At 39.3% G+C, this 24,759-nt stretch overlaps 1 protein-coding gene across 2 annotated transcripts; it reads left to right on the forward strand.

Moving 5' to 3' along the window:
* The first annotated feature begins 356 nt into the window (after positions 1-356).
* ALKBH3 (alkB homolog 3, alpha-ketoglutarate dependent dioxygenase) lies at positions 357-22,281 on the forward strand. 2 transcript variants are annotated; one of them, XM_067296315.1, is made up of 9 exons: positions 357-434; positions 3,057-3,169; positions 4,448-4,482; positions 6,475-6,522; positions 8,195-8,298; positions 9,500-9,588; positions 12,071-12,280; positions 21,042-21,140; positions 21,683-22,281. In XM_067296315.1, exons 1-9 carry the CDS (start codon positions 365-367, stop codon positions 21,767-21,769), a joined length of 855 nt encoding a protein of 284 aa, XP_067152416.1. In that variant the 5' UTR covers positions 357-364; the 3' UTR covers positions 21,770-22,281. The 2 variants fall into 2 exon arrangements, with proteins under 2 accessions (XP_067152416.1, XP_013815004.1); XM_013959550.2 differs by lacking the exon at positions 357-434 and adding an exon at positions 580-1,094.
* Positions 22,282-24,759: the final 2,478 nt, after the last annotated feature.

A 24,759-nucleotide genomic window follows, 5' to 3' on the forward strand; every position in this document is an offset into this window, starting at 1 on the left:
GGAGCGCTAAACTTAAAGTCACTGAAACAACAGCAGAATAAACTACTGATAATAATTTTATTTCTAAATAACAATTTCATAAATATTGAAAGTGCTTGGGAAGGCGAGTATATCTGATTGTGATTGAAGTGGCGGCTCTCCGACACGGTAGCAGCTGCAAAAAGCTACTACCGTGCGTGGTTATCGCCGCTGCGGGCGCAGGAGCCACCCGCAAGGGCCCTTCGCGCTCGGACCCCCGCGGCCGCCCCGGAACCCCCGGCGCGGGCCGCGGCGGCGGCGGACGCGGGGGGCGGCGCGCCGGCAGCGCAGGTGCGGGCGGCGGCGCTTCCGGCGGGGACGCGGCGGCGGCGGGCGGGCACGCGCCATGGCCGAGAAGCGGCGGCGGGCGCGGGTGCAGGGCGGCTGGGCCGGCGCCCCGGCGGGCCGGCTCGCAGGCACGGACGGGGCCGCGGCGGAGGCTGGAGGGGGGAGGGCCGGGCCGGTCGGGGCCTGGCGGGGACGGGTGGAGCTGCCGGGCAGCGGGGCGGTTTAACGGCTCTCGTCGCCGTTGGGGAGGCGCCAGGCCGGGTACCCGGTGCCGGCTCCGTCGGAGGAAAAGGCTTTTATTGCTGTCTGTAGATGTCAAACAACAGCTAACGGGGGAAAAACACGCTGCTGGCTCTCCGGGCTGCTTGAGACAGCTTGTTCCGAGGGGCTGGTGGTTGCTTCGTGTCCTGGGCATCTTCTAACGCTGTCGTCGTCGGGAAAGCTCGCCAGCGCGCGTGCGGCTTTTTCTCCCGAAAGGCGCTCCAGAAAGCCTAAGGCTGGCAGGTCCCCTTTTCCCCTGGCTGTACCTCGTGTCATACAGCGAACAAATAATTCCTGTTCGTCATCAGAGTGGCCCCGTTCACCGAGAAGGAAGTATTGAAGAAAGCTGCCTTTGCGTTTTATTTTAGATTCTACTTTCAGTGGACTGCTGTAGAGAAAATTCTTGTCCATAGATGTAAAACAACTGCTAGGAGGGAAAAAAAAATCAAAATATCTGAATCTTGAAGTATGCTTGAAAGTTTTTGTCACTGTCTTAGCTGAGCAAAATAGCAGAACAGTACCTATGGGTAAGTTTGGATTTCCAAACGCAATCGCAACAAATACAAAATGAGTAGGATATGCCTCCTGACTGCTTTTTCCATCTGTACAGTGCGACATAGAGCGTGAGACCTTTGGTCTTGAGTGTTGGTACAGTATTTCTAGATAACTGAATTAAAATGTTCAGATCTAATTTTTAAGTAAAACTTTTGTTTGGCACAGGTATTTTGTTTTGGACACAGTGCATAAGTTAAGCTGTTTATATAGACATATTTCTAATACATAAGCGTACTATTCCTCCTGCGTTTGGACAGACTGAGGCAAATAGAATTTGGCTGAACCAAACGTATTTTTTACTCACAACGCTTAGAAAATTTCCTTTACCTTTTTTACTGTAAAAATATTACAAAATACAGACCATCGTAGTTAAAAGAGCTAGAGTTAACATCGCTGTTTTGCGTGGAACTTAAACCAAAAGAATCCTGAGGCAGAGGATTGCTGTGCGGGGTTCTAATCGTGCACAAAAGACTGGTTTGCTTTGTGCAGATGGACAAAGAACCAGGTTCCAACTGCCTAGAAGAATATATGTTAAAACTCTGGTTTCTTTAAAAATTGAGCATTCTAAGCTAGCTGAGTTGTTTTATCCTGAAATAGGTTAGCTGAGCTATGTTGACTCTTGCATGTAGCCAGGAACTTTGGTATCATAGATGGAAATATTCCACAAAGAGACTTTTTTTAAATATGAAACTCTGATTTTTAAGACTTTTCCCACCTTTTGAACCATGCAGAATGAAGTTTTTACTTCACCTCTACCTTGGGGTGATTTGTGTGTGTGTGTGTGTTTAAAAAAACAAAAACAAAACATAGTGCTAAGTGTTATGCCTGAGCTACTCTTGCATACTTTCTCCCCAGTTTCAAAATCTTGTTTTAATGAAGACACTTTGCTTATCTTTTTGCTTCCTTAAAAATTCGCAGAAGGAAACAGTTTAGGTGTTTGGGAAAACTTCTAATGGCATGTGATAGATGTTTGCGATAGAATTGAAGGATTCTATATTTCATCCTTCCTGATGAAAGCATAGTAAGGAGGGACCACCATAAAGACAAAAGTCATGGGGTGTTAAAGAACCTCCTGTAACACTGAAGTCAATCCCTATTATATATGAGCAAGTTACATAATCCCTTTCATATACTGGTGAAAATTCAAGCAAGATGGATTATTAGAAGGAGCCAGAAATTAGACTAGGTTTTAAAGATGAATTTGTTAATTTTTGCAAGGCACTTAAATAACATGGTGATGCTGCTAAATTTGTTTCGAGTTTGGAGGATATACTGGCAATAGTGCATTGGGCCACACGTGGAAACAGGGAGGTAAAAAGAAGCAAGACTAAGCATGCATTTCTTGGAAAATGGAATATGTATGCATATATGAAGTGCATAAGTCTTGAGTTTTCAGTTTTGCAAATTTAACAGTGCTTTAACCTATAATTCTTTTATACTGTGAACACATCTGTTTCCTGAGTATTCCTCGTGTAGAATCATAATAAGCCCTAATGCCATGTTACACACATTTGTTTTTACACTTTCATTTTTTTATGGTAAATTTGAACTTTGCTTGTCCCTTCTTCTTTCACTGTTTTTAACTTAGTGTAAGCTAACATAAGGCAGTGCCTGCCTTCATTGTAAACTTCTCCATTTGGTGGGAATTAATGTAAAAGCACTTCTCATTTTTTGCTTGTCTATGAACAACAAATACAAAAAAGTCTTATTCCAGGTTCTGTGCAATTTTAACTGTTATGTAGTGTAGGTCTGGCTCTTCCCTGAAATTTCTGCCAAGCAGAGGGGAATCCTTGAAAAACAAAGAATGATTACATAAGTTCTTCCAAACATAGATACTGGAGTTTCCTTATGGTGATACTCTAACTTGACTCTTTTGTATGATCTTGCTATTTCATGTGATTTTTTTTTTTTTTTTTCCCTTTCCATTGCTTTAGCACCTACAGCACCTGTGGCCAGGAACGTTGCCCCTGCAGGCACCAGACAGGCCTGGATGAGAAAAGATCAGATTCACACTCAAAAGCAGTTTGTCTTTGAAAAGCCATCAGAGGTAAAAACTTAAATAGTTACTAGCAGAATCTCATCTTTTAATAAACTGTGAACGATAAACTGAAAAATTATCTGGCTTTGAGATTATGGTCTAATGCTTAAAACCAAATGAAAAACTCACCTGTGCTGAACTTCTTGGGGCTTTTATCCCAGGCAGAATTTACAACCATCTTGCATGTATGGTAAACAGAAAGTTGCACTCCCTCTTTTTAGCTCTGAACTTTGAATGTTCATTCCATACCTATTCATAACCACTTTTTTCTAAAAGAAAATATTCTGGGAAATATTCAGAATGACGCAATGTTCTAGCCATGATTTGAGCTCTATTTTTGCCTCAATTGGGAAATCAGCCTTATTTGTAACCGGGAAAGAGAGTGGCATTTGTTTTTTAGACTTTCCTTTATGGTCTGTTAGCAGATTGAAGCGGATTGTGCTCTTTGCAGTGGGAAGGCAGTTTCTTGCTTTTGGAAAAGTCTTGAACAATTATTTCTAAGCCAGAAGTGTTTGAAAGATTGTCGTCTTGGCTTTATAGGACTGCAGAAGTTTGGGGAAGATTCTTTTTTCCCTGTGGCAGAGCCCTGGCATTTAGGTAGTATTAAATTCTCACCTGCTTGCTTGCTCATCTCAGTACCTCCTTGCCTCTCAGGAGTTAGCTGAGGTCAGAGAAGAGGAGCATAAACCCCTGAGACAACCAGCATGATAATCCAGGCTGGACCCCATGTTTTCTTTCTGTTTTAGTGAAAAAGATTAAACTGTCTTTTACAAAGCATAGCGATCTTGAGCTATGCAGAGAATTTAAAACTAGCAGCTCCTGCTGTCCAGCCTATCTTGTGTTTTGCTTGCTGTCTAGAGCTTGAGATTTGTTCATCCTTCCTTCTATAATTGCTCTAGACTTTTAATTCAGTATGTGAGGACAGGCATTTTTTGGTTGCAATTGAAAAACAGCAAGTATTGTAATAATCCAAATAATTTAGAAATGAACTTCCTTTAGGGGGCCATTGATAGTTAAATTCTGCCTGGAGTGGTAGTTGTCTGAGTGTTTCTGAGTGGGCTTGTCACTGTTTCAGAACTGTCAAAAAGTGTGTCTTTCTCACTGACGTTTCAATGCTGGCTGTGGTTGAAATGCAAAGCCTGTTCTGCGTGGAGTGGGACTGGGACCAGCTTCTAAACTGTTCAGCTATCAGGAGTTACTGGAGATGGCAATTAGCTCTGCTTAACTAGAGTATGCTGAGTACTTAAAGGTTTAGTTTTCACCATGTATTGTCTTGTTGCCTTTCAGGTAGAACGCAAAGTTCCTGATGCAGGTGTGATAGAGTGAGTATACTGCTGCCTTAACTGTCTGTCTTGTAGTTTTTCAGTCCTACCAGTCAGTGGGAATCTGCTTTAAAAGGTTCCTTCTTCACTTGTAGCTGCTGTACCTTTGGGAAGAAATTTCAGTACAAAATGTGGTGTCTGGACTTTCAGCCCTTTTATTCTGATCTGATTTTATAATCAGAGAGTCCATGTCTGTCTTACTAGTTTGTACAGCTTTGTAGCTGTATAAGCAAGGAAGTGAGAACACTTGAGCATTCTAGGACAGTAGATCTGCAAATATGTCTCCTTTGGTTAAACATGGACATTTCTCTAGAGGAGTCTCTGTGTTAACTATACTGGAGGTTGCTTACTGTTATCTAGGAATATAGCTGGTATGGTAGCTCAAACAGCACTTACTTTGAAGGATAGAAAATCACTTATTAACTGCTAGTAAGTGTCCTAGTGAAGTTACATATTCATATGCTGTAGCCTTGTGTTGAAATAAGGATCTTAGAATAAACTTGACATGGTATGAGACAAGGTGTGGTGGTGATGATGAAGTTACAGATTTTGAAAAGTAACTTGAGTTAGATCATCTCAGAGTTTTCGTACTGAGTGGTTCCTAAAAGGTTAGTTAGAGATCTTGAGTGTCACTTGCCTACTGTTTTTACTTTAGAGGATCTGGAGTTAGTTTTTTGTAGCTACTTCAGATATGATGCTAGGTGGGTGTTAGTGCAAAGCAGGCTTAATTCAGATGTAATGTTCAGCTGCCCTTGCACGAGTAGTGTGGTAGTGAACGGTTCATTAAGTAGAACCATTTTTGTGAGAGGTGCTTCTGTCAGCATTCATGAAAAAAATATTGCTGGAAATAGCTACAGAATACCACAGAAGCACTTACCGATTGTAACAAGTATTCTTACTTTTTAACTTTCCATTTTGGTGCAAGTGATAAAGCTCTATGTTCTTTGTTTATTATTTATTATTAGTAGCAATAACATAGTATTTAGGTAAATTCAGGGTGTTAAAAAGTGTTCTGAAAGCTCACTGACCTTTCATTTGTTCCACTTGCCAATTTAAAAAATGCACAAGAAACAAAACCCTGGTGCTATTCCAGTCACCACAATACACTGTAGGTAAGTCAGTGTGGCCTATGCTCTGGATGCATGTGCAGCATGGCAGAGATCACAGAAGTTTCTGTTTATTCATCTTTCTTAAATGCAGCACAGTGTAAAATACAGTTTGTGATAATCTGTTGAGTTGGAGAACTCTTTGAGGGTAGAACAAAGCTGGAGAGTGATAAATTACTGTATGGTTCTAGGCAGAAAAAGCAATATAGAGTTTGGAGCAGCTTAAGAGAAAAATGAGACAGTAGGTGAACCAAGCAGTTAGTGTAAGCGTAAATAGTACTTCAGAGTAATGCAACCTGTAACAGAGGGAAGAACGATTTACCCCCTGTATCAGCTACAGTAGTTAAAAATTGTTCACATACCTGTAATTTGGTTTATCTGTGTCACACAGCCTGATGCACGCTTCGCAGTGTTAGCAGAGTGATGGTACCTGTCTTCTGACTAAAAGCTGTGGGTTTTGCCTCTTCAGTTAAACTCATGCTGTAGGCATACCTATAAATGCAAACATAATGTATTGAACAGAGTGCAGTCTCTATGGTTGTTGCTTTTAGAATACTAATGACATTTCTCATTTACTTATCTCTAGAGCCCTACAACTATGTTTTGAGCCTTTGATGGAAAGAGAGCAAAAGAATGAGAGGCAGGAAGTACACACAAACTCATTTGCTTCTGTGCCCTCCCTTGCTGCCTTGCTCTGACCTCTGACTGTCTCTTCAAAACATTATTGCTTCCCTCTAATAGCGCGAAGCTTTTTTTCTTTTTTTTTCTTTTTTAAAGACAGCTTTCCCTGATGCAGGCTTACAGCAATTCAAGCCCAGCTGCTCAGCTGTAAGATCATCTCTTGTTGTTTGTTCATCTGATGGCTATTTCTTTTCTACATCCTCAGCAAACCTGGTGTGTATGAGCTGAGCACGTTACCAACAGGCATTTCCAAGTAAGTGGATTACACATTTTCCAGAACTTGTTATTTGCCGCTGCAGTGATACTTGGCATTCCAAAATCTAGTGTCCGCAGAGTATCTTGACTCTAGCAGGTGCGTGTTGTCCCTCCCTTGTATCGTCTGTTTAGAGTAAATGTGGAAGTACTTTGAATATCAGGTAGCAGAGACTTGCATAGTTCTGAGCAGCACAGAAGAGGACAACAATGAACCTGTTTAACAATTAGTGCATACGACTTCTAGCGTTTTTGCCAGGAATAAGGAAAAGGAGCTATGTCCATTTTGTTTCATGCTCCTGTGTAAGTTGCTACTTCAGATTTGGATAGATATTCCTATGTTAGCAAGTGCATGATGTCTGTGTTGTATAGTTAAGAGCTACCAAAACTTTTAGATGTGAATTGGGCTTGTTTTAAATTAATTATAATCTAACAAAAGTATTTAACTTTAGGCAAATGAGTTGTCCCTTTTGCTTAAATGCTAAAATATTACAGCTTCAGAACACTTCAAAACAAAACCTACTAGTTCTGCAGTTCTTACTAAGTAAAATGTATTTTATTTCACCTTGCTGACTTAGCTGCAACATTGATATTAATCCTTTTTTTTCCTGAATTTTGTAGGTTTTATCAATATTGTAAAAAATGCCAAGGAAATGATAACTTGTTGTACATTTATTTTAAAGTTTTCATCTTGGTTCCTTTTGAAACTGTGAAGAAATCTTAATTTACCAATTTGAAAAGTAAAACTTTCGACCAGTTAGGAAAAGAGAAATGATGGGCAGCTACCTTGGTTATTCTGCCTTTCTAGAGTTTGTATTTTCATCTGAATTTCAGAATTGTGTGTGTATAGTATGTTGCTAGAATATACACATTCCTGGAGAGTTAATCATATTTTGTATTTCTTTTAACTATTCTTACTTGGATTTCCTTAGAGTGAGTACTCATCTCACAGATGTCACATCCATCTCACAGACTGCAACATCGTGGCCAGAATTTTTGGATGCTTCTTATTACAGTCTATATATTTTGTTTATATATCCATTTTATATTTAGAAGAACTGAGAAGGTCAAGGATATGGAACACAAGTTAAATACTCTAAGCTTCTTGGCTTGGAAAGGAGATGATAGGATGGCAGTAGTGTTAAAGGGCTGTTAAATACCAAGTGGCACGGAGATGGTGAATGGAGGACGATTATTTACTTATGTGGATTATTGTACTGTAATTAGGGGTATAAAAACAATTCTTTAGATGGGAGGTTAAAAACAAACGTAAGAATGCTGGTTTTTGCACAGTGCATAGCTGATTGTGGGATTCGTGGATATTGTTGATGTCATATGTTTTTATAGTTCAAGAAGCAATTAGACGTGTTTAGTGAGGGAGAAGACCCATCAAGAGCTGTTAGCATAGTCTCTGCTTCAAGAAGTCTTTAGTTCTTAAATTACTAGAAGACTATTACTCAAGTATTTATTACACTGTTGTTGCTACCTTCTGTTCTTCCCTTAGCATCTCGATCTGGCTGTGCTCAGAAACAGGTTGCTGGGCTCAAATGACTTTTGGCCTGATGCACTACAGCTTTCTTATCTCCTCTGGGAATTTCAGAATATTTTATCAAAGCCTATATAAAGTGGATATTCCTTCCTTCCTTTTTTTATTTGTAACTCTTCTTTCTTAGGATTCATTTGATTCCTGGCTTTATTGACTCAGAACAAGCAGACTGGATATTTGAACAACTCCTCCAAGACATACCCTGGGGTCAGAGAACTCACATCAGACAGGGTAAGGGTGTGTGGACTAGTTCTTCAGGTCATTCCCAGGTTATTTCTGCATCAAAATCTATGCACTGTCTACCACTGTTTTCCACTTTACGTATTGCCACTCCTTCACATGTTTACTTTCTGTTTTTTCAAGCATATTTGCAGAGTGCTGCTGCTCACTTTTATAATCTGTATCACCACATTCCCATTGCTAATTATACCAGATCTTTCCAAATTCAAGTTAAAATTGCCTGTGTTTCTTAAAAATCTTTGAATTTGATTACCTGTTCTGTCATTTCTCTAGTTCTTTTTCCCATTGTTTTTTGTCTGCTCCATCTCTTCATACTGTCTCCTGGTGATGTTGCAAAAACTGTTGTCTTTGAGGTTCTTATCACTGGAAATATTTTTTGTCTCTCAATTAAAATCCCAGAAGAGCATGTTTCTTTACCCTTGTCTTTGCTTATTAGTTCCACTGCCAAGGAAGTGAAGAGACTGCTATTCTGGATTTGTTCACTAAGGGGCACCTGTTCTAGGCAAATCGCTCTTTTAGTCAGGAACAGGTATAAGATAATATATTGAGTAGTTACCAGACAGAGGTGGAAAATTTTTTCAACATCTGTATTTGCTGGGTTGTAATAAAAGTAAGATGTAATGGAGAATGTTACCTATCAAACATGAGAAATAGCTACCAAGACAGTCTTTTCAGAAGTTTGTATTACACCACAGAGCATACACATTTTTGGCAAAATCTTACTTGTCTGGCCTTGCTACATTCTGCTTCTGTAATATCCTGTTGATGTTGCAGTCCTTTCCACTTCATCCTTTCTAGTGGATGCAAATTATGCTAGGGGACCAGGAGAATATAAAGCAACCCAGAATTATAAATGAAATTTCAGTTTCATTTTGCATCTTTAACTTGTCCAGTGCCTGCCCTATTAGCCATGGGGATGAGAAAACTGGTGTGGTTCCAAGATTCCTGCAAGGCAATCCCTTGTGTAGAGACTCTAGAGCAGAACACAAGGCCTGCTTTTGAATAATTTCATTCCTTCACTAGAGGTCTTTATGCATGGTTGAGGGCCTTTAAGGGGCCACTTTTTAACCGTAGGTGAGTGGACTGTCCCTTTTTGAAAATCTTTGATTAAATTTCTTGAAGAATTGCATCTTTCTCTTTTCAAGCCCTTTGATAAGGCAACTGAGAAAGTCTTACTGTTTTTATTTTTTAGAGATATCCTTTGAGGAGCCAAGACTTACCTCCTGGTATGGGGAACTTCCTTACACATACTCCAGGTTGACAATGCAGCCGAACCCTAATGTATGTATATGTTTACAGTTTCCTGTTATTACAATATACAAAGGAGGCCCTTTCCATTAGAGATGAAAATGCCCTCTATCCTCTATTTCTATGTAGAATGTCTATCTAAATTTCATTTTTGATCAGCAACTAATGCTAGTCGAATGGGATGGATGCTAGTGGAATGTGCTTCATAGAGTAAGTGTTACGAGTAGATTTATTGGGAGGAGCATGATCTAGTGGTTAAAGGGACAGGGAGTTGTCACTACAGAGTTTGGTTCAAAGCTCTGCTGTTGGGTCACTGTGTAGTTTTGACAAAACTCTTAATTGTTCTGTGTGACTTATTCTACGCATCTTTATATTAGAGATTGCAGTACACACAGTCATACTGCATTTTTTATTGTAAAGATACAATAATATCAATTACTAAAAAGTTTCCTGTTCAGAAACACTTGAAGTAATATTGCTTTAATGAGAATTTAGGCATTTTGTTGATTTTGGTGTGAATGTGATGGAATTTGCACACATGACCTGCCTGTTTAACAACTCCATATCGTAGCATGTAATTTCTCATGCTATTTTGGAAGGCTTAGAAACCTTCCTTCTAAGTGACTTGTTGATGTTTTGTTCATGTTCAGTCAATCTCTCTGGCTTCCAGCCTGTTTTCACGTTGGCCTGTCTCTTGGTATTGCTTTGTTTGGAATTTCCATGGCAGTAGACTGCGATGTCCTGAACCATAAATTAAGTGTGACTAATAAAGGCTGGATAGCATGAGACAGAAGTGTCCGAGTCCCAGAGCTGCTGCCAAGGGGGTACACCTCCTAATAAAGCTCTGTTTGGGAGAAGTGGAAAGGCATGATGTAACATGAAGAGTTGTGAAGGTTTTATAGTCTCAAAAATACCATAGTTGGAAGCCTACAGAATTTTTGGTGGAAAAATAAAGTCGTTGCTGTTCAGAGGTTGGCTGGAATCTATATCCCCTAAATTCACAGTTGCAATCCAGTTTGCATAAAGTTCAAAGTTAGCACTCATTGGGCCACTGACTTTTTCTTTTCTCTCATCCAAGAGATACAAGGGCTAAATCAGTCACGCAGGTTGATCTAGTCTTTTATCTCCTCTTTTCTGGGGAGAAGGAAACTCGAGCAGGAAGTGAGATGCACGGGCAAACTCATATAGCTGGAAACTAGCCCTGCCACTGTCTAGAAACTGCCCAAAGATCAATATGTGGGATAGATCACAGGCAGACACCCTGACGCTTTACTCTGCTTTGCAGGTGGGAGTTTCTGCAGCCTAGAAGAAACAGTAGGTGGCATAAAGAGCACAATCCTTATCTGTAGAATAGGTTTAGATCACATAAAAATATGCTAAGGGGAAGCAAATGTAATTTAATGCACAGCTTGGCCAAAGCCAGTTACCTGCCCTGAACATTTGATCTGCAGGAGTAATTAGCTTTTTGTCCTCCCCCCTCTTTTTTTTTTTTTTTTTTTTTTTTTTTTTTTGTGTGTGTGTGTGTGTGTGTTTGGTAAGACTGGGTGTGGTGGTAGCACTGCTAAGTATAATCCAGTGCTAGTGCTTAAAAGAATTTTGGTGTTAGAAAAATGCTTCTTTGTAAGCAGTGATGTAGCTGGTAATGTACTAACATTTCATAACAAAATGAATTCAATTGCTGCAGGTTTATAACATTAAATAATGATTCACTTGACTGAGTTATAATACAGTGTGCATAGCTGCCACAGATTATGGACACAGCAATGTGTTACCAAAGGAAACGATGAGATTCGGGTCCTGCATCACCCATTTTATGAATCACTGAAAATTTAAAATGTTGTAGTCAAAACCCAAAGAGGAGATGAGCTGGGCTGAGCAAGCTATACTAATAGAGCTGGGAACAGAGGCCTATGTTGTGACAGTGTTAATCCATCCTTTGTCTCTTACTCTGTGTCAACAGCGGTGGGCAATTCAGTGTGTCACTGAGTCACTGATTCCTACTTTCTGGACGCATTGTGCCCACCAGCGATGGCTAACATAACTCAGATATTAGCAGACCCAGGTGTTAAACTCCTGTACCCTGGCCAGGGGATTAAGAAAACAGGTATGCGTAGAAGAAGTCGTACAGTTTTTGTCCCAGTTAAGAAGTCCCAGTGTTTATCCGTGTTCAGTTCAAGCAGATTTTACTCTATCTACTTTATCACCTTTCAATTAATTGGGGTAACTTGTCATGTTAGGATGAAAGGCAGCCTGACTTCATACCTTTAAGAGATGATTTAGTATTGAGCCATAGGTAACATGAGCATATTTGGCAGAAAGCCTGATCCTCAGCTTTGCTAAAAATATAATCAAAATTGTTTAGAGGCATTTGTTTGGCTTCAGGTTTATTGTGGTGAAAGTGTCGTATGTTTTGTTTCTTGTCCACTAGTAGTTTTACCCTTGTATCTAATGTGATGTTATCCTCTGTTGGTAAGTTTTCATTATATTTATGCTATTCCTGCTGTGCTGATTACAGTGGCATCCTCTGCTGACTATGCTAAAGGAGCGCATTGAAGAGTTCACCGGCTATACCTTCAACTCTCTGCTCTGCAACCTCTACCGAAACGAGAAGGATAGTGTTGACTGGCACAGTGATGATGAACCATCACTGGGAAAAAATCCTGTCATTGCCTCACTCAGCTTTGGTGCTACCCGGACCTTTGAGATGAGGAAGAAACCCTCCCCTGTGAGTGTTCATATCACAGCGAAAGAGTCCCATAATCACCAATACGTGTAGTATTTTTCCTGTGTTTAAAGAACTTAGTAATTGTTAAAAGTATTTAAATAATGTTAGTAATTACTGAAAACACGCCATAAGTTCTGTGAAATAAGCACAGGAACCAAGCTACCTATTTTACAGAATGTGATATCTTCAGGTTTGGAATGACACAGCTGTATAATAATGGTGCTGCAATGTAATGCTGCAGTGAAATTACAATCTGGGGATTCTTCTGCCAGATTAAGGGTCTTTCCAGTTAGTTAAAGAGAAATTAGTGATATTCATGGTGAATACTTCGAAGGACCCTGAACAGAATCAGGAGGGGTCTTTCACTGTGTAAGTGAACACAGAGTTGATAACCTCTTCTTAAGATCAGTCACTGCATAGTGTATGTGGGATGAAGAGTAGCTCTGACTGTTCCTGTAGGTTAAAATCATCTTAGTGCTGTTTGCATTCTGGCTTGTGTGCGTTAGGATTGAGAGACAGTGAACAGAGGGAAGGAGGAGCTGATTTCTTTCCCTAAAATATCAAGCTGTTGCATCATACTTCACAGACTAAATAGAGATCACCACTTTGATAGGGGATGTGTGGAACATCCTTTCAGGAATTAGTTGGTTATTCAGGAGAGAATACTCTTGCTAGATAAAATGCTGTTTTAGGGAATGCTATGTTGTAAGCCAGCTTAACACTTCAATCTTGCAACTCATGAATATCCAAGCAGGACATCCTGCTTTGGATGTCTTTTCTGCATGTCTTCTGTTATGTGGTGGTACTGTTACTGTGAACTTCAATGGTGAGAAGGTTGGGTTTTTTTGTTTTTTTGTTTTTTTTTTTACAAATATATGTATATATGTGTAGTCTGAAAAGCTGGAATCATTGAGAAGTTTGTCTGCTTATGCTGCTATTTACTCTGAATAAACTGATGCAGAAAACAAATGTGTAGATTATCAACCTATTAGAAAAGTGCCTGTGCACTGAGGTAATGAAATTTGCCCATCAAGAATTACCTTGAGTCACTTAGTTGTGAACAGCAAAGGTCACAACTTGAATCAGAAAACTAAATAATGCATATTTTTTACCAGTTCTTCCTTTCTTAGTTTGTAAATTCTTTGTTGCCTAAGGTGAGTTTTATCCTGTGGTCCCTGAACACATGAGATCACATAACCAGTGTTTTATATCAGTGGGCATAGCATGAGTAAGTATCCTTGACATTGTAATGATAACTAAACGTCAGCAGGAATGTTCATTCCTGTGGGAAGCTGTCAGTGGTACTTGGATTCATTTCTAGAAGCGAATGTATTCCCTCTGGATGGATCAGAATTAAGGCAATTGAGATTTCAGTACAAACTTTGCACTTTACCTCTAAAAGCAGAACCCAGTTCTTGATGTCTATTTGTTCTGTTTTCTATTTCCTGAAAATGAACTCACTATAAGCAAAGGGGAAAATTCAGTCTGTGCCTTTAGTAATTGGCCACCTGCCTTGATCTGTACTGCATGATTTCTTCCTTTTTCTTTCTCAGGTGGATGATTTTCTACAGAAGTACCCCTCAAGCTGTCCTCAGTATCTCTTACCTAATATTTCTGACCAGCTCAGTCTTGTTAAACACGAAGTATGTTCCTTTCGCAAGTGTGACATACCTGTTTCTAAGGTATGATCACCATGTGCAGAGTGATCTTTGAACAAGTTGCTTTTAACTGTATCCTGTGCCTGAAGGGAACTTGTACTTAATTATACAGCACATGTTAGATATTCTTTGCACATTCCAAAAGCCTGCAATTTTCCTGAGAGCATCCTATGACACTAGACGCTCCGCCAAGTGGGAGTTACAGGAGTTTCTGATGGAAATTACAACCTTTCAGGCTGTACCACCAAAGAAGTAATTTCATACTCTATTGCAATATAGCGTTCTCTCTTTCTTTAAGACAAAATAAGCATTGATTGTAGATATTTGAAGTTACAGGAATAGGAATGTAGTTTAGGAAGAGGGGATTCAGATTAACAGTCATCACAGGCATTCAGGCTCTCTAGTGTATAACCTGCCAGTTTTAGTGCATCAGGTTTTCCAGAATTAGTCTTTGCTGAGGAAGGAAGGAGAGAGTAAATCATTTTTCTCTCAAAACCCAGCTTCTCTGAGGGCCAAAACTCTAATAATTTAGATTTGAGAGTTTTGAAGGCCTTCATGTCTCTATAGCTGTTCTTATAAGTCCTTTTAAGTATTTTGAGATGCAAGTTGCCATGAAAATAGAATATGATAAATACTGTGGTAGAGGCTCATCATGGATGAATGGTACAGGGGAAGAAAAACTTAAGCAACTGTCTGTGTGTGATCAAGTTCTGGGTATAAAACAGCATGTACAGTTGGTCAGATAACATCTTGTAGAGCTATTGAAGAATACTAGACTGGGGTTTTAGAGGCTGCAGTTTACATTAGTAACTGTGCAAATATTTAACATATGTCTTGAAATGTGCATCAACTTATTAGGGATTAAATGCCTATTTTTCTGAGAAAACTGCAAGGAAGACCAGTGCTGACTCTTTTTGGGAGCATGTGTGTGAGGTTTTGACATTAGTCTGGTAGGAATTTGACTCCTATTCAGTTTATATGGGCTGCTCTGTCACAAAAGGAAGTCTTTTTTTCCTTTCCTTGTATGCTTCTTTGTGGCAAAAAAAGGAAAAAAAGATATTTAAGTGCAAGCGATCTTTTTCTTTGTAAATTGTTTCAGAGGGAGGGGGAGGAAAGGTTCAGTCCTCTGCTAGATTTCTTTTTGGTGACTGCTGTACTGTGTGCGCAAATGTGCATTATGTACTAGATGGTAAAGGAGCTCAGAGACATGCATAGCCTGTTTGCATCCCCATCACAAGCATCCCTTGTGGCTTCGCAGCAATAATTCCTATGCGGTTTTAGCTCAACGCCCATAAAAACACAACAGATGAGTTTCAGAAGCAAATCCCCAACTGGAATTGCTAAGAAGACTTCTCATGGAAATTAGCACAATGCTAGAAATTTAACTTTACTCATTGATGGGTTTTTTTCAACATCCTTTCTTCTAAATACTGTCTTTTTAGGTTGCTCTGAGACCAGGAGGTGTCTGCTTTGTTTCGGAGCTATGATTCATACACAGTTCACACACGATCTGTTGGCTTAGTCAACAAGTCCTCTCACACTTTCCAACAGCATGCCTGTCACCTCTCTATCGCCGTGTCCTCTTCCTATTTTCCACAAGGCCCCTGTTTTACTCTTACATGGCTTAACCGTTCCACTCGAGGGTAACTGATTTCACTGTGTCAGACAGGTCTTTCCGATAGAATCTTACTACCATTTTTACTGCCGCTTATCACTGTTTAACTCAGTGAGACAGTGCCAGCTTCGCTGATTAGGTCCTTTGGGAAACTAAGTGTCAAATCCTAGTTAAAGGGTGAGGGGCTATATCTAATGTTTCAATAAGCTCCCGTGTCCTGCTTGGAGCTGTGCTGTAGCAGAGGTCTGTGTGCCATAAGGATTGGTTTGGTGCGATTGCCCGGCTAACTGCAGTGTGAACTGTGAATGGAGTGAAAGACCGTTGTCAGGGTGCTGTTCTTGCATCAGTAACCAGGGAAACTGATGGATACTGGAGGGCGGGAGGGTTTTGCGCGTGTTTTAGATAATAGCAGGATGTTCGTGGTGTTCTCAGAATCAGCCTTCAGATGGGTCTGTCCTTCAAATGAAACACTAAAACGAGGTCCTTTTCTTCTGTCCTTCAGTAGCTGTTCTCACAGAAGTTAAAGATCTAGTACTTTTGAACAAGAGTAGAAAAATAACCTGTGGTGTCCTAACAGGCATAATTCAAGAAGTATATGGAGATATACGGATCACAGTAGAAATTGAGGCTAGGATCAGGACAAGGAGGGTTGAATTTTTTAGAATGGCACGAATGATACTTGAGGCAGCAGTGGCTGCAGAAGAGGAGGGTTTGTCCATCAATATTGACAGGACTTGAGTGGCTATAGAAAAGCAGAGAGAAAGATACAACTCCATAAAGAAGAGAGCTGTAGCGAGGATTTCATCGGTGGTGAGAGTAAACAGGTAATAATGCAAAAGTACTGATAGATGAGACCACTTTGTGGAGGTGGTGTAAAGGGTGTTTTCATAACTATTGACAGAGGAGTAAACTGAAAAAAAAGATGCAAGCAATATGGGAGTCTGAAGAATATGAGATTTGAAGTTTTGTAAGGATAATTCCTTTGGCCAAGGTAATAGGTAAAGCACAAGACTGGAAGTTAGCACTCTCAAGCTGGGCTGCTGACTTTAGCCTTGGCAAATGATTTTTCACCATTTGCATCTATAATTGCATTATTATGTATATGTCCTTATACTGTATGTTTTCATTTACTTTTCTTTATAAAATACTTCCACACTGTCCAGGGCCCATTTCCTACTATTATCTAAATAAACTTGTCTGAGACTTAAGAAACAAACTTAAGTAATTAATGTAGGTTGGAGAGATCTATTGCACTATAGCAACTATTTGATGAGGATGTGGCATAAATATTTTACAAGACTTTTGGGAACAGATTTTAATTACATTGAATGAGTTCGTCTATCTAAGTAGTCAAAGAAACTGAGGCCGTGTTCACGAGCAGTAAATGCTGCTTAAAGGTGTGAATAAAATCTATTAGTTCTTTCCTCTTTCTTACCATTTTGATTCTTTGATACTATTTTAAGAAAATAGTTGACGAGGTCCAGGAATATTTTTAAATATTATATTTACTGCTTCCCATCAACTAAAGCTGAGCTTTCCTGACTTGTTAGCCATAGTTACTTGAATAAGAATAAAAAAAGTTTTAACCAGTTTACTTGGACAGTATATGATTTGGATTGTATTAAATGTGCAACTCAAAATTAATAGAGCAGTAAAATTCTAATATACCAAGAAGCAGACCAGTTGCTCTACTAGACCTTTATTTTGGAAGCAGCTGGTTTTGTAATATGTATGTAGAGTTACCAGGTGACCATATAAAAGTTACCTCATGTATTTCTTCCATGTTTATTGTCAGTATGTATTATTTATTTATTTATTTATTTATTTATTTATTACCTCTTTAGAAATCATGAATAATCTTCTTTCATAAACTTCTTGAATTCTGAAACCCAACTGGGCTTCTCATATGTCTAATGTCAGCTCTAGAGATAAATGTTTTGAAATGAGGATTTGGTGGACAGTGTAAGTAATTACATGTGAGATAGAGTAAAATCTTTTTGTGTCTAACTTTACTTGCTCTGAATAACCAATGGACATGAAAATCTCTTTTTTCTGAGTTAAACTGAGCTCAGAGATGTCCCATTTAAAATGGATGGAAACTGCTGTTTTTACCTACTGACTTTCTAAGCCAAAAGGATGGTTTCTCCTAAAATGTTTATCTCAGAGGATTCATTTCAATCAAGATGAGCAAGAGACAAATTGTTCACTGTTGTCTGGCTGCAGAATGAAATGATGTAATCCTGTGAAATCAAAAACAACCATGCAATAGTATGTCTCTGCTCTTCGTCAGAAGTCATGTTTATGATACTTATTTTTGAAATTTTCTGCTAGTTTCCTCTGAAGTTTAAGAAAATTTTTTGGCACTACTTCTAATTGAGCAAGATAAATGGCTAAGAATTCCAGAAACTTTGATATGTTTTGCAAATGGGCATTGTCTTTACCAAGAAAATATTAGGCATGATCCTAAGTCCCTTCAGCACTCACTGATTTCAAAGGTTTAGTGAGTTTAACTGCTGGAGCAGCCTCAGGCCTTTGGGTATCACCAAGGAATGCACAAATCCAGTATTGCCAGCCAATACTGCCAGTTGCACTAGTAGTATATGAATAGCCTCATTCTGTCACTCTGCAACAAATATCTAGTCCTGGACATGAACAGAAAGTGGCAAAGGTGCTAAGTCAATTATATCAAGTGATGCTTTTTAGTATTGGGAATCGATTTGACTTCAACCAGACTCATTTACATTTTAGAGGATTTGCACAGTGTTCTTTCTACCTGCTTCTGTCTTTGGTTTTCCTCCCTGCCCTCAACTAAGGATTGTTCTTTCCCAAATCTTTTTTTTCCTTTAAGTCCAAGACATAATTTTCCTAATAACTGAGACTTTACCTCTTTATGATGAGCATTCCGTGCAGCTTTACAGCAGTTCATGTCTTAAAAAAAAAGAGTCCATGTCTTTAAAAAGACAAATGTGTATCAACTGGGCCATTCCAGAATTAAGGTTCAAGGAAGCTGGTTAAGATTTTTGAAGATGTGAGTTTTTCTGAAAGTAGCAAAATGTTGGGTCAGAGCTGTTCTGTATTCTTAATGGCTCTCAGAATACCATGTCTGCCTTTTATGATCGCTTACATTTTCTTCCGACTGTCCTGTCTGTGCATTGCACTTAGTTTTACTGAATAACTCAACATACAGATAAAGCCTGGGGATCTTGTAACCTTTGCTTCACCTTCAGAAACTTGGGGCTTTTGTCAGTGTTGAGGTAACTATACCTCCTGCCTCAAGCTGAGTTAAAGCTTACTGTGGTGGTTCCATTTTCCCAGTCTCAGGTGTTCCATACTGTTTCCAGCTTCTTTGGGATCTGTTTCTGTTGCAAGTGACATGAGTTGTGACCTTCTGTCCTCCCCAAAGTAAGGTTTCATTTTATATGACAAAGGTGACATGCCACTCTAGTAACAGATTTTGTTTAATTGAGTCTGGAGTAGTTGCTTTCTTAAGTTGGATCTGAAATAGTTGAGCATTGCTTCCTCCCAAACACTCGGCAAGTGCAATTTTAGGAGTAAGCCAAACAAGAAACTGGAAGAGAAGATACTGCTTCACTAATAATTAAAAATAAAAAAAATAGAGGAAAAAATATGTGAAGCCTCTGTTCAGCACTTGTCTGTAAGATTTATGGTCCTTTACAGGGACACTGTCATGGTTTAGAAACCTAAGACCTGGCCTAATTATATTTCTCTTACCTGTTTGTTTTATCTCTATATTTCTGGCCTTTTTTTCATGAGCAAATAACCAATTTGGTGATATCTTTAGAAAAAAGCCAATATCTCTGCTTCTAGAGGTGATGGTACATTAACAAATTTGCATTCAGGCTATCTGCTCACTATATGTAATATACTCAAAACAAGGTTAACCCTGTACACGTACAGCTCAGTCCTTGAGAATGAGTGCTTGTCATACTCCTTTTCACTGGAGGACATTTATTACAGTTTGCAATTTCAGGCTATATGTGGCTTTCTGTAAATTAAAAATCCCTTGAGTCCCCTCCTTTTAAAGACTAATTAGAATATTTTTTCTAAGTATCTTCCCCCAACTCTCCCCCCCCCCCCAATATTTTATAGCTGACTTTCTACTTGAAACTTTCTGAAATTCCTCATTTCAGAGTTTTGTTTTCTGCTCTTACTAGACGGCTTACAAAGCTGGCAATAGAGATCTATAAAAGGCAAACGAATATTTCCATTCTGTATTTGGGAAAATACTGGTTTTCCTATTCACATTTTAATATTAATGAAATAATCAAAATGCAAACACCAAGTAGGCCATGTTAAATGGAAGTTGCCCAAAGTAAACATTTTAATTTCTGCAGTCTTAAATGAACTGTACCTAAGAGCCTTAAGAGCTGAAGAGCTTTCTGAGCCATTGATACTATGTTTAGCAAGTCCTGGAATATTGCAAAGACTGGGAAAAAGTTAATGTGCTGATGTGTTTTTTTTTTTTTTTTTTTTTTTTTTTAAAGAGGGGGGGAATAAGTAGAACCTAATTCACTACCTGTTTAATTGGATGGTTAATTATCAGCTCAAGTCACATTTTTTCCCAGGTTTAAAAGAAAAAATAGCTGTTGAAGGCTAAAATGAGAAAATATTAAAGGAGTATATATAGTATTAATACCTGTCCATGTGGCTTTTTCATGAGGAGATTACTCCCCTGACTGACAGAGAGAACTGTGTTGGCGTAATAGGCTTCTCTAGCCAGTTGATTCAGCAATGTGTATCAGTCTGATTTAAAGTAGGAAGGGATACAGAAATAGAGAGTTACTATTTCCTCTGTGTGGCATGTGTGAAACCAATACGGCAGTGTTACTACATCCAGTCACGGTACTTTTGCTTTAAAAATGTTGTAGGCAATCTGAAGGCTTAAGGAAAGTTTTGCAAATGATTTGTGTCTTCTAGTTTAGCAGCCTGTTTTGCTTAACAATGACAAAGCTTAAGAGAACTTTCTTTACAAGTTACTATAGGAAAAGGAGATTTTTTGATCAGAGTTTTTCTTTATCTAGCAGAAAATACTATACCAAAATATAATGTCTGGAACCTGAAACAAGACAAATTCAGAATAGAAAGAAGATGCATATCCATTAACCATTGGAATAATTAACCATTGGAACAATGGTTATTATCACAGAATGTCTCCACACAGAACTCTTCAAGTCAAGAGTGACTATGTTTCTGAAAGATTTGCTGTCTCAGTCCAGAATTTTGCACTAGGTATAGGAACCAGTTGTTGAACTTTGTTGTACAGTCAGTGGGATGCAATGGCTTCTTTCATCCTTCAAATGCTCAGGTCCTGAAATCTGTATGAAATATGGTTGCAGAGTGGTTTAGTTAGACTTCCTTGTCTAACTAGTTTCCTTCTCTCCCCTCCCAATATTTTAAACTCTGCTAAAGAGGACTGGTTTTCTACCAAATGCAGTTGCCCACTTCTGTTTCTGATGTTTCTTTTTAGGAAGAGAATGGAGACTATACTTATGTAGAAAGACTACGAATCCCACTTGATCATGGGACTCTACTGATGATGGAAGGAGCTACCCAGGAAGATTGGCAGGTAAGGATTCCTTGGCACTGTTTATGTGCTTTACTTGCACTGAAGTTTTTAAAATATGCATAAGGCACTCCCATAGAGACATGGGACATTCTGCTTGCAGTAATACAATATTTCACAACACATTGATATTGCTATTCACCTCAGAATTTCAAAGCACCTGCAAAAACAATGGATTTTCATTCCAGTACTAATTGATATAATAGGAATCAACTCATATGGAGATGTTCCAGCATTTTTTAAGTTCAGCGATGAAGGTTTCAGCCTGCAGCTGAAAGAACAAAAGCAATTTAGGAACTGGAAACATAAAAAAGTTGCAACTTCATTTAACAGCCCTACAGTAATTTACAAAGACCTTTTGTTTTCAGTGGCCCTGAGCAGTTGGAACATGAATTTTTTTTGCCTTACCTTAATGTTTAGAAAAGTTAGTAAAATCCCTATCACAGGAAATGAAGTTACAAGGTTTTTTATGTTGTGATTTACCTGTATTTTAAATACACAAGCTCATAGTTTTGTTTTTGTTTTTTTCATACTGTCACATACAGCATCGAGTACCTAAGGAATATCATTCCAGGGATGCGCGGATAAACTTGACGTTTAGGATCATTTATCCAGAATCTGAGGGAACTTGAAATTGAAGAAGCACTTTGTGCATTATTGGATATAAACCCACAGCTGGTCCAGAGCCTCAGACTTGCTACAAGTTTAAAGGAAGCCTTACAGAAACAGAGTTCTATCAAATATCTGATGGAGAAAAGAATGGATGTCATGAAGATCTTTGACAATCAGAAGCTTACTGTGTTATATGGACAGTGCTGTTTTGTCTTCAGAAATTATATGATATCAGATGATGCTAAATCACAGACTTTTGAGAATTTTGAGAATGAATAATGATTAATCTTGCAAGAATGCGAAACACCTGAAATTAAAGATCTGAGAGATACCAACTGGAGCAGAAAGATTCAGTGAGCGGTTATTTTTGCACCTTCCCTTGTCTTCCCTTTCTCTACCAATAGTGATTTATTTTTCCGGTAAGACAAGACAGGATTCTTTTATGTAAAGCCAGCTGTATGTGTGCTGTGTGTACAGAAATGAGAAAGCTGCGCTTCATGATGATCTCTAAGTATTAATAACTTCACCAAGAGCTAGTGCCTTGCTTTTCATTTGTAGGTTGCAAAGTCTTTTCCAACAAAGGAATCAGTTTTGTCATTCATATAATTACTTGACTTATACTAGTGCCTAGTAGAACAGAGGATCAAGGCTTCCCTCTGCTATACACTCTGCAGTCAGACTTTGTCCTAACTATTTATCCATGCAGACAGGACAGACAGGGAACAAACTCCTTAGCCAAGTCTTATCAGTCAGGTCCAGGTTGCCCATTACTTGAACATTAAGTCTTCCATCCCTGCTGGCTTAAAACCCTCATAGACAGGAAAATAGAGACAGAGAGATCAAAAACATTGCTTTCAGAATTTGTTAACAGATTCTTAATTTCTTTTTGTGTGTTTCTTTTTAGCACAATTAAGCTGTGGCTTCCAGTGATATCAGTGATATCAGGAAATGAAAATCAGGCTTGCACTACCAAATGGGACACCTGGAAGAATTGTCTCAAAGATTTGGGCCTAAATTAGTATAATCACACTAAGTGCTAGTCTGGTGCTACTACCAAAACATTGCTCCTAGGTCAATTCATACAGTGTTAAAGAATGTGACTCTGAAGGATCTCTCTTAAACTTCTGCTTATACAGAGAAGCAATCAACAGCTGAGATGCAATTCTAGGTCACCTTGCTGGAATTCTTCAAGTTTGCCTGACGTAGATATGTCTTACCTGTTGTTGAAGCAGTGAGCTGGTGATTGCTATCCCTATGTAAAATCAGATATGCTATCTACATGGTTAAGTGCTCACTACAGTTAAATAGCATCCTTTATATTGGACCAAAACACAGGTTTGGTATGTATTCACTTTCTGCCTATAGTAGGACCTGAACACACACAAATATTCTATGCCTTGTAACACATCAACATTGTGAAGCAAGGTAATGTCCCTCTTTAATGTATGAATAAGTTGGTGCTTAGAAAAAGGCTAACTTAGCCAGTATTTGCTGTAGATTAAAATAGTTACTTGATGAGGATGGTCAAGTTGTTAATACTCTACTATACCTATGTTTTAATGTTATTGGTGAACTAAAGGAAAGACTGTTGAGTCATTTTGATCCTTGTGCTTTAAAACTGGGCAGAATCATTTCCTTTGTGTATCAACAAATCTAATAGCAGCTTGTCTACCTAAAGCACCATACAACCTTCAAAATAGCTTATTCTTCTACAGTGAATGAATATTGTTAGGAAACTTACTTCATTATGTAATAATGTCTTTTCTTTAAACCCCATTCCTATAGAAATACATTTTTAGAACATTTCCATAATTCCCTGTGTTTGAAGCTAAGATCTGGGCCCTGTTATGCATCTCCTGAGAATTAGTGTTGAAGTAGGCAGGCATTTACTCTCTTTGGGTAACTGGTGCTTTGTACAGGTCCCTGTATATGTACCCAAGTATGGCAGTCCTTACTGAGGGTGTTTTTCCTTAACCAAGGGGCAGTGCTGATTCCTCCATGTTCTAACAAGGCAACATTTTAGCCTTGATCAGTTCATATAAGCTACATGTAGCACATTTAACAAGTCCCATGTACTGCTGCAGCCTGTGAGGGGGAGGAACGAGGGGCTTTGATACACTGTGCTAAGAGCAGTCATGCTGCAACAGGGAGTAGGAGATGGGGGCTTGCGGGAACCTTTTAAACCCCCAAACCTCCACCTACGGAAATCGTAACTGAGTTGAATTTAATGAAGGTATGACACATAACTGAGCGTAGGAGGCTGGTCCTGTTGAAGAAAAACAGTTTTTCACTTGCTTTCTCAGTTTCAATTTATAACGTTAGCAAACTGAGTTTTAGTTCCTACTTTGCTTCCTTTGAATGGGGAGGAGAGGAAGGTTCCCCCCACCAGCAAAAGGTACATAGGAGAAATGGTGTGTCCCACAGAGCTGATGATCCTTACAGTGCTCTCCTGGATTGACATCCTTTTGGTGCTGGTGTCTGAGTGCTGCTCTCGCTCCTGCTGGCTGGCAGTGCTGCTCTTTTATCACCCGCTGACCGACAGCAGGGAGAAGGCATGTGGTGTCATTTCTCCTCCTGTCCCCGGTGCCCTGCCTGTGAGGGGAACAGTTGGCACAGAGGTCAAGTTTCTTAATGCCGGCAGGGAACTTGCCAGCCCTTCCTTCCTCCCCCCGCCTTCTCCCAAATAAGTCACCCAGCCAGGTGGTGGCAGCTCCCCACCTCCCGCCCTGCCGGAAGGGCAGGAAATGGCTGGGGGCAGCAGAGATTCCAGCCCACATCTGCTTGGGAGATCTTTCTACAGGGACATTTTTCTCGTAGACGTAAACTTGTTCCTCGCTGCTGCAAGTACGCTCACGGTTCTCAAAATGGATGTCCGTAAAAGTAAGATTTAAGAAGTCCTAATTCTTGGGTTGTTTTCATGATAACTAAAGACTTGATTTTCACTAGAGGACCAGCCAACTTGAAAATTTCAAGTACTATGTTTCAGCAGTTTCAGTTGTTGGAGTCAAGT

Source organism: Apteryx mantelli, chromosome 4 (genome assembly GCF_036417845.1).
Source record: "Apteryx mantelli isolate bAptMan1 chromosome 4, bAptMan1.hap1, whole genome shotgun sequence".
NCBI lineage: Eukaryota > Metazoa > Chordata > Aves > Apterygiformes > Apterygidae > Apteryx > Apteryx mantelli.

Coding starts and splice junctions, on each gene's coding strand:
- ALKBH3 (XM_067296315.1), top strand. CDS start 365: ATGGCCGAGAAGCGGCGGCGGGCGCGGGTGCAGGGCGGCTGGGCCGGC. Junction 435..3,056: donor CCCGGCGGGCCGGCTCGCAG/GCACGGACGGGG, acceptor CCATTGCTTTAG/CACCTACAGCACCTGTGGCC. Junction 12,281..21,041: donor TGAGGAAGAAACCCTCCCCT/GTGAGTGTTCAT, acceptor GTTTCTTTTTAG/GAAGAGAATGGAGACTATAC.